At 46.2% G+C, this 8,507-nt stretch overlaps 1 protein-coding gene across 1 annotated transcript in view; it reads left to right on the top strand.

The window, feature by feature from the left end:
• Positions 1–3,688: 3,688 nt before the first annotated feature.
• The window catches only part of LOC311125315 (actin filament-associated protein 1-like), a gene marked incomplete at its 3' end in the record, with an annotated part of 44,507 nt that continues 39,688 nt past the window's right edge, over positions 3,689–8,507 (top strand). Inside the window, exon 1 of the mRNA XM_084199368.1 lies at positions 3,689–3,775. Coding sequence (XP_084055494.1) covers positions 3,724–3,775 — 52 coding nt within the window. The remainder of the gene's footprint in view (positions 3,776–8,507) is intronic.

The raw sequence follows: 8,507 nt of genomic DNA, 5'->3' as shown, positions 1-8,507 counted from the left end.
TAGTTTCCTGTACAGCAATTAACACACTTAAGTGCATCTGGGACTACATACCATAATACACAGCATACTATAATGAACCCTAGCTGTAAGGAATGCCACCTCTGGTCTACTACAGGTCTCACAACCTGTCTTGCTGTAAACCCAGTCTTGCTGTAAACCTGTCCTGCTGTAAACCTGTCCTGCTGTAAACCCGTCCTGCTGTAAACCCGGTATTGCTGTAAACCCGTCCTGCTGTAAACTCGGTCTTGCTTTAAACCCAGTCTTGCTGTAAACCCGGTCTTGCTGTAAACAGGTCCTGCTGTAAACCTGTCCTGCTGTAAACCCGTCCTGCTGTAAACCCGTCCTGCTGTAAACCCGTCCTGCTGTAAACCCGTCCTGCTGTAAACCTGTCTTTGTTGTAAACCTGTTTTGCTGTATTGTGTTTTCATTTTTCTTGTTTCTTGAAAGTGAGATGTGAGTGAGATAAAAGCTTGCTGGAGGATTTTACCACATTGTTTTGACAGGCCTGTCCAAGGTAATCGGCTCCGAACACAAAATGCATTTACATTTTAGTCATTTAGCAGACGCTCTTATCCAGAGCGACTTACAGTTAGCGCATACATTATTTTATCGAACCCACAACCCTGGCGTTGCAAACGCCATGCTCTACCAACTGAGCTACATCCCCTGCCGGCCATTCCCTCCCCTACCCTGGACGACGCTGGGCCAATTGTGCGCCGCCCCATGGGTCTCCCGGTCGCGGCCGGCTACGACAGAGCCTGGATTCGAACCAGGATCTCTAGTGGCACAGCTAGCACTGCGATGCAGTGCCTTAGACCACTGCGCCACTCGGGAGAGATGGAGTTACCTAACCTAACCCAACCCTCTACTCTACTAACATACAGTAGAAGTGAACGTTAGGTTGGCTTGTTTTTGGATAGCAAGGCACACACCCTCAAGTGTTTTTTAGTTTATAGTCCACAAAAACCTTAATTACAATGGTGCCAGAGGGGATGGCTGTCGTTTTATGCTCTTATGCTTTTTTTCGCATTGTTTGTAACTTATTTTGTACATAATGTTGCTGCTACCGTCTCTTATGACCGAAAAGAGCTTCTGGACATCAGAACAGCGATTACTCACCTCGAACTGGACAAATAATTTTTCTTTAATGAGTCGGACGAGAGGGATTTGCTCCAGACACCCGGCAGGGTCCTCATCCCGTAATTCGCAGTAGAAAGAAAAGGAGATATTCGGAAGGAGATCGGGGTGTCTTGTAAGGAGCCGGTGACGAGTGGCTAATCTGCCTTTGCCATCGATACTATTGGCCAATTTACAATCGCTTGATAATAAAGTGGACGAACTAGAAACACGTATATATCCTACCAACGGGACATTAAAAACTGTAATATCTTATATTTCACCGAGTCGTGGCTGAATGACGACATGAATAACATACAGCTGGCGGGTTATACACTGTATCGGCAAGATAGAACAGCAGCCTCTGGTAAGACAAGGGGTGGCGGTCTATGTATATTTGTAAACAACAGCTGGTGCACAATATCTAAGGAAGTCTCGAGGTTTTGCTCGCCTGAGGTAGAGTATCTCATGATAAGCTGTAGACCACACTATCTACCAAGAGATTTTTCATCTATATTGTTCGTAGCTGTCTATTTACCACCACAAAGCGATGCTGGCACTAAGACCGCTCTCAATGAACTGTATACGGCCAGAAGCAAACAGGAAAACACTCATCCAGAGGCGACGCTCCTAGTGGCTGGGGACTTTAATGCAGGGAAACTTAAATCAGTTTTACCTCATTTCTACCAGCATGTTAAATGTGCAACCAGAGGGGAAAAACTCTAGACCACCTTTACTCCACACACAGAGATGAGTACAAAGCTCTCCCTCACCCTCCATTTGGCAAATCTGACCATAATTCTATACTCCTGATTCCTACTTACAAGCAAAAACTAAAGCAGGAAGCACCAGTGACTCGGTCAATAAGAAAAGTGGTCAGATGAAGCAGATGCTTAGCTATAGGACTGTTTTGCTAGCACAGACTGGAATATGTTCTGGGATTCTTCCGATGGCATTGAGGAGTACACCACACGAGTCACTGGCTTCATCAAAAAGTGCATCATGACGTCATCACCACAGTGACTGTACGTACATCACTGGGGCCAAGCTTCCTGCCATCCAGGACCTCTATACCAGGCGGTGTCAGAGGAAGGCCCTAAAAATGGTCAAAGACTCCAGCCACCTTAGTCATAGACTGTTCTCTCTGCTACCACACAGAAAGTGGTAACGGAGCGCCAAGTCTAGGTCCAAGAGGCTTCTAAACAGCTTCTACCCTCAAGCCATAAGACTCCTGAACATCTAATCAAATGGCTACCCAGACTATATGCATTGCCCCCCCCCCCCCCCCCCTCCCCCCACACTCTTTTACGCTGCTGCTACTCTCTGTTTATTATCTATGCACAGTCACTTTAATAACTCTACCTACATATACCTATTACCTCAATTACCTCGACTAACCGGTGCCCCTGCACATTGACTCAGTACCGCTACCCCCTGTATATAGCCTCGCTATTGTTATTTTACTGCTGCTCTTTAATTATTTGTTACTTTTATTTCTTATTATTTATTTAATGTTTTTCGGTATTTTTGGGGGGTATTCTTTCTTAAAATTGCATTGTTGGTTAAGGGCTTGTAAGGAAGCGTTTCACTGTAAGGTCTACATCTGTTGTATTCGGCGCATGTGACAAATAAAATGTGATTTGACTTGTTTCATATGTGTCAATTTACACATGGTAAAACTTTTCAGTTCAGCGTTTCCATAGCCTACCTACCTAAGCTGTTCTACACTGTTGAGTCTTGAGTTGCAGGAGGTAGGTATGTCCTGCTGCTGTATCTCTGTATTACAACTTGAGCTGCGCTCTCCTTCATATCTGTCATGGCTGGCGTTTGTTCTCCCCTTCCGACACAAAATCCGCACGATTCGGCCCCTGTGTGCGGACAGACGCGACCGGTCCTTAATTACCTACTATTACCATAAACTGCCGATTTCCCCCATCCCTAGAGGCGAGCCAGCCCGAGTTTAATATCCCATCTGTCCCAGAGCAAAAGGGGGAGAGCGGGGCTAACCCTTCTCTAGCCGTACGTGTTTTATTTTTTCCCCGAGCTAACTTCAAACTGCCAGACAGAGAGAACGCTGGGCGGAGAGAAAGAGTTGCGTCTCATTTTACAGCGAAGAGAGAGGAGATACAGAAAAAGAGAGACTGGGAGAGATTTAAAAGTTAAGTCTTCCCTCGGCGCACTTGTTTGCAAGGCACGATTAGCTCTCCATATTATAGCTGCCTGTCAGCACCGTGGTGACAGACTGCAGATGCAAGCATTCAAACAAGATCCGCTCTGTTTCTGAGCCGAGCAGACCATGCATGCACAGGCAGTTTGACTAGCGAGAGTTTTGAAAAGAGGGAGGAAGACGGAAGGAAGCAAGGGAAGAGGGAAGAGGAGGAGAAAATAGCCGGATAAAAGTTTGAAAGGAGACGCGAGACGTTGCTGGTTGGTCCTAAAGCGCACGGTGAAGAAAGGCAGTTCAAAGCTGCTATCGCAGGGCAAATCTATCCTCAGATAAACAGACGAGGGCCTGTCGTTGGCGGCTGCCCAGTGGAGAGAAGGATTTTATTGATATTCGGCAGCTGCCGGGAACGTGCCAGATTACGTTTGCTGTTTGGCGATTAGATGCGCTGCGAAGCAACTATGCGGAGCGATCCCATTTTGTTCGCTTCCAGGGGTGAGTGTCTATTTTAAGGTCATCATGCGCTTTGTTTCGGTGGCGCCAACAGCTTGCCGCAGAAATTATTGTTATGTATCAGAAAAATCTATTTACAATCACCCCTTGATAGTCTGTTGGTTTTTAAAACGAAACAGTTCAATAGTCAACACACTCACTGGAAGTGAAAAGCAGCGGAGAGGGAGAATGGATTATATCACGTCACGATAATTAATGGCTTATAACAATGTATATCCTAATACTAACACTGCATTATTGTTTATCATTATCAACCTGCATTGTAAAATGCCATTGCAGCTTTGCTACAATGAAAACTCGTCTAATGAATACAGTTCTTTGTGCAGTTATGTTTCCTCTCATAACTGAGACACAGAGACACCGAGAGAGACATAGAGAGGGGTGCTGCGAGCTGGAGGCTGGAAAGACTGCTGGCCACCGCTGGCTCCTGACAGCATCATTAGGGTCATGTTTTTTTTTGTCCATGGAATTATGCGTTGCGACTGCAGTAGCCTAGCTGGTTTCAACCTGAGCCTTCCCCGTCCTTTCCCGTCCCTCACCCCAACTACACTGATGAACAGCAGCTCTTACGGCGTACAGGCAGTCCCACATGATAATCACTGGATGATGCCCTCGCTGGGCGCAGCTGCTGCCCACTGACTCGAGACGAAGTGACCGGTGACAGCTTTTATCCAAGGAAGCGCGCTTGGGGTACCATATTGAGCATGAGTTTTACTCGCTCATTGATTTGGGGGCATTACTTTTGTTTGTGTACCACCAGTTAAATAGGGCAACGTTAGTTTCTATAGCAGCCGTGGAATGTTTATGTTCCATTGTTATTCGTAATCCAATTTGGTGTCATATTAGGCTTACTTTACGCAAATGAAGCTATTTTTGTATCATATTACTTTACACATATTATTGTGGTGGTGCCACTCAACTGTTACCATGGTGTTACAACTCATCTGTTATGTAGGACCACATACTTAAGGTCAACCAAGAGGTCATTTAAGATTTTCCCTGAGGTCAATAACATAGTCGTGGTGTGACAACACCAAGTGGCTCCATATCTCTTGTTTCTCTGCAGGAGACTGTATCCCTACAATAACAAAACCTGGCTTCAGCGCTAGACTCTTCCAGCCTACTTGTGTTGGCAGCTGCGTGGTATCAGGTAGCTCGGTGACATATTCCGGCTTCACATTTGTTGGGGTCCCCGACAGAAAACCATTGTGTAGTAATGCTGTAATCTCTACTCCACGCCACATAAGAAGTGTGTTTTGGCTGGAGGGCTGGGACTTGGAGAGGGTGTTTTTAGGTTTTGCGTTGCGATCATCCTATCCACCAGTGGGGGTACTATCAGCGGACAAATAGCTTGGCACTTAGAAATAAATACTTTTCTTTCAGCAAGTCCCTGTTTCTAAACTCTTACGAGGTGCCATTTTGGGAGCAATACGAATGGAGTGTTAATGTGTTTATTGCTGTTTATTATTGTAGTTTTCCCCTGGGTTGGAAACCCCCGGACGATGTGGCATTAATTGGCACCGTGTTGGGTGCCTGTGCATGGTGTCAGTGATTTAGCCCCCTTCGTTCCTTGGCCCATTTTAGTTCTGGTTTTAGGGGAAAGGGAAACCCTACCCAGCACCCCAATGATGATGGATTTTAAAGGCTTTCACGTGTCAGAAAATCAATCAGGACCAACTTTCAACAGCAGGAAAATCCGATCCAACAAAGAGGAGAAGAGAGATTAATTTATTTTTTATAATCCCTCCTCACCAAAGTCAATCTGTCATTGAACTTGCATGCAATCACAGAGAGTTTAATTTCAACACTAATTTGGAGATCCCTGGCCCCTTCACCTCGCCTGTCAATAAACCAATGTGATGAAGAGCCATATGCAGACTTATGAGATTTGTGTCATGCAGTGTGACTGTCATGCAGTGTGACTGTCATGCAGTGTGACTGTCATATGGTGTGACTGTCATATAGTGTAACTGCGCCTTAATCCAAGGCCCTTTGACTTGATGTGACATTGGTTTTGCATGGCCATCTGATATAATCTCCAAATGCATACAGTATTAGTCATTATAAAAGACTACTCCTGCGCTCTTTGGTAATATCCTCGGGGCAATAACGGCTACAAGTGTTGTTCATCATTTCTAATTAGCCGGTAGCCTGATATCAAGGCGGTTAAGTCTATTATAAGAGGATGAGCCGGTAAGCTAGTTAGCTTGTCTGTCTGGGGCGAAGATTGAAGATTAAGGTGGTCCGGATGGAGGATGGAACTACCGCTAGCGTTACAGGGTTAGGGTGGGGTCTGTCTCAGCCAAATGTGGGGTCGTGGATTTAGGGAGGGGCACAAGGGTGGCTTTGGGAATAAAAACAACGACATGGCTGGAAGTGATGGAAGAAGGAAGGGTGGTCTGTGTTTGGGTGGAGTTTAATGTGAATAGATGCATCAAAGACTGTCTGGTTAGGAGCTGTCAATCAAAGGGTAAGTGGCTTGACTTTGAACATCGCAGTAGATAACTTGGCATTGGGCCAATACATGGATGGCTCGATCTTTACCACAAACTTTAAGTATGGGATCGGAACCAGAATGTTCATCTCATCTGCTTCCTTCCCATGGTGATAGACTGTTCATCAGCCACACTATCCTCTTTGGCTTTCTTTCTTTATTGGTTGAATGCAGATGGCTGGTGACATTACAAAAGTCCAGGATGGAATGCCATCCTCCCTGCACCACCAAGTCTCCTCCATCCTTTCTTTCCTCCAAGAAAGAGGAGTCCAACCGAAATCCGGAGCCTCTAACCACCATCCTCTCCTCTTCTTCCCCCCCCCCCCCCCCCCCCCTGTGGTGTGGTTTCACATTGAGTGCTTTGTAATTATCCTCTTACACATACAGGAGGAGCTTCACTCTCTCTGTCTCTTTCTGTCTCTCCCTTAATTCCCTCTCTCTCCCTCCCTCTTTCTGTGCCCTGTCTCTCCCAGAACTACAGAATCCAACTTCACTTCTCTCAGATGAGGTTTTGAGCAGTCGATCAGTCCTACTCGGATGTTTGTGGTTTGGCCATGGAGATAGATAGAGGACTAATTTTTATATCTGTGCCATTTATAGCGTCTGTGACAGCATGGACAGCGCCATTGAGGCTACAACCCATAGGAATGCCCACCCAGTTGACTTCTTTGCCTACTTTAAAATGGCGGAAGCATGGTGGAAGCCCTCAATGGCGCTTCCCATGCTAAAATAGCCTTTTGGCCACTAGAGGCCTCTATCATTCTCTATGGGTTTGGCACCAATAGAGATGATATAGATGACTGTGATGTTTCCTTGTCATGCCCCGTGGAACACAGACAAGAGCCCTGGTAATTACAGACCACGATAGAGAACGCTTGTCTCTCATCATAGACTAACACCGCCACTGATCTCCTCATCTTACAGTACATGTGTACGGTTCTCAGGGGAAAGGACTCAAAAGCACGAGTGGTTTATTAAAGGTTTATTGCGTTTTTATGACCATGGTTTGATATGATGTTGAGCCTTGTGATTGTGGTGTTGGTGGCCTGCAGGCCAAGTCTGGTCTTCAGAGTTTCGGGGCTTATTCATGTAGAAATATGATGCAAAGAGCTGGCACGACAGTCGAGTCATGTTTGTTCTACACATCCCATTTCTATCTGATTGCATTGGAACGTTGCAATCTACTGAAATAGTCCCCAGGTTAACTATTCTGGGTCAAACGGGGGCTCCAGAGAGAAAGAGTTCCAGAGGCACAGGGGAGGTGGCGTGTTTTCCCCCGCTCTCGACACCGCTAGATCGGCCTTCCTCTCTCTGAGCATGGGTGTGGACCGCCTGGAGGAACTGTGCCGACAGACCCTGGAGTAAGGCACTCAGTTCACCCAGACCGAGGGAGGAAGGGAAGTGCCAACCCAACCCAAACAGACCAGGGACCGGTTACCCCATAGCGATGGAATTTAGGCTTACGAGTGTTTTTAACGATGCATCTGTCCTACAACGGCCGAAGATGTAACGTGTTTCCCAAAACACAAGGCAGAGAATGGTCGCTAAGGGCGTCGTTAGAGCGTGTGTCGATACTGGTAGGATCGAAAGATGGGGAGCGCTGCTCTCGGATCAGTTTCTCCATTCGTGGCGCAGTGGTCTAAGGCACTGCATCGCAGTGCTAACTGTGCCACTAGAGATCCTGGTTCGAATCCAGGCTCTGTCGCAGCCGGCCGCGACCGGGAGACTCATGGGCGGCGCACAATTGGCCCAGCGTCGTCCAGGGTAGGGGAGGGAATGGCCGGCAGGGATGTAGCTCAGTTGATAGAGCATGGCGTTTGCAACGCCAGGGTTGTGGCTTCGATTCCCACGGGGGGCCAGTACAAAAAAAATATGTATTCACTAACTGTAAGTCGCTCTGGATAAGAGCGTCTGCTAAATGACTAACATGTAAAATGTAAAAAAAATTCAAATATTTCATTAACATTAGTATTATTTCACAATACTGACGACGGATCAGCTTCTAGAGAGATATTACTACCTACGGCTGCAAATGTTGAGGCGGCTTATTGTAATGCTTACCCAATAAACATGCTCTGAATTATAGATTTGGCACATCATTGCGAATGTTAGGCAACACATCATTAAATATATTGAGACAAATTACAGACAAATTACAGATGGTAGCCAAAATAGAACTCAATTGATTGAACATCACATTTATTTCAATATGATTGAAAC

Source organism: Coregonus lavaretus (genome assembly GCF_964263955.1).
Source record: "Coregonus lavaretus genome assembly, contig: HAP1_SCAFFOLD_1865, whole genome shotgun sequence".
Lineage (NCBI taxonomy): Eukaryota > Metazoa > Chordata > Actinopteri > Salmoniformes > Salmonidae > Coregonus > Coregonus lavaretus.
The sequence above is the reverse complement of the archived record's forward strand: the minus strand, read 5'-3'. Positions and strand labels throughout refer to the sequence as shown.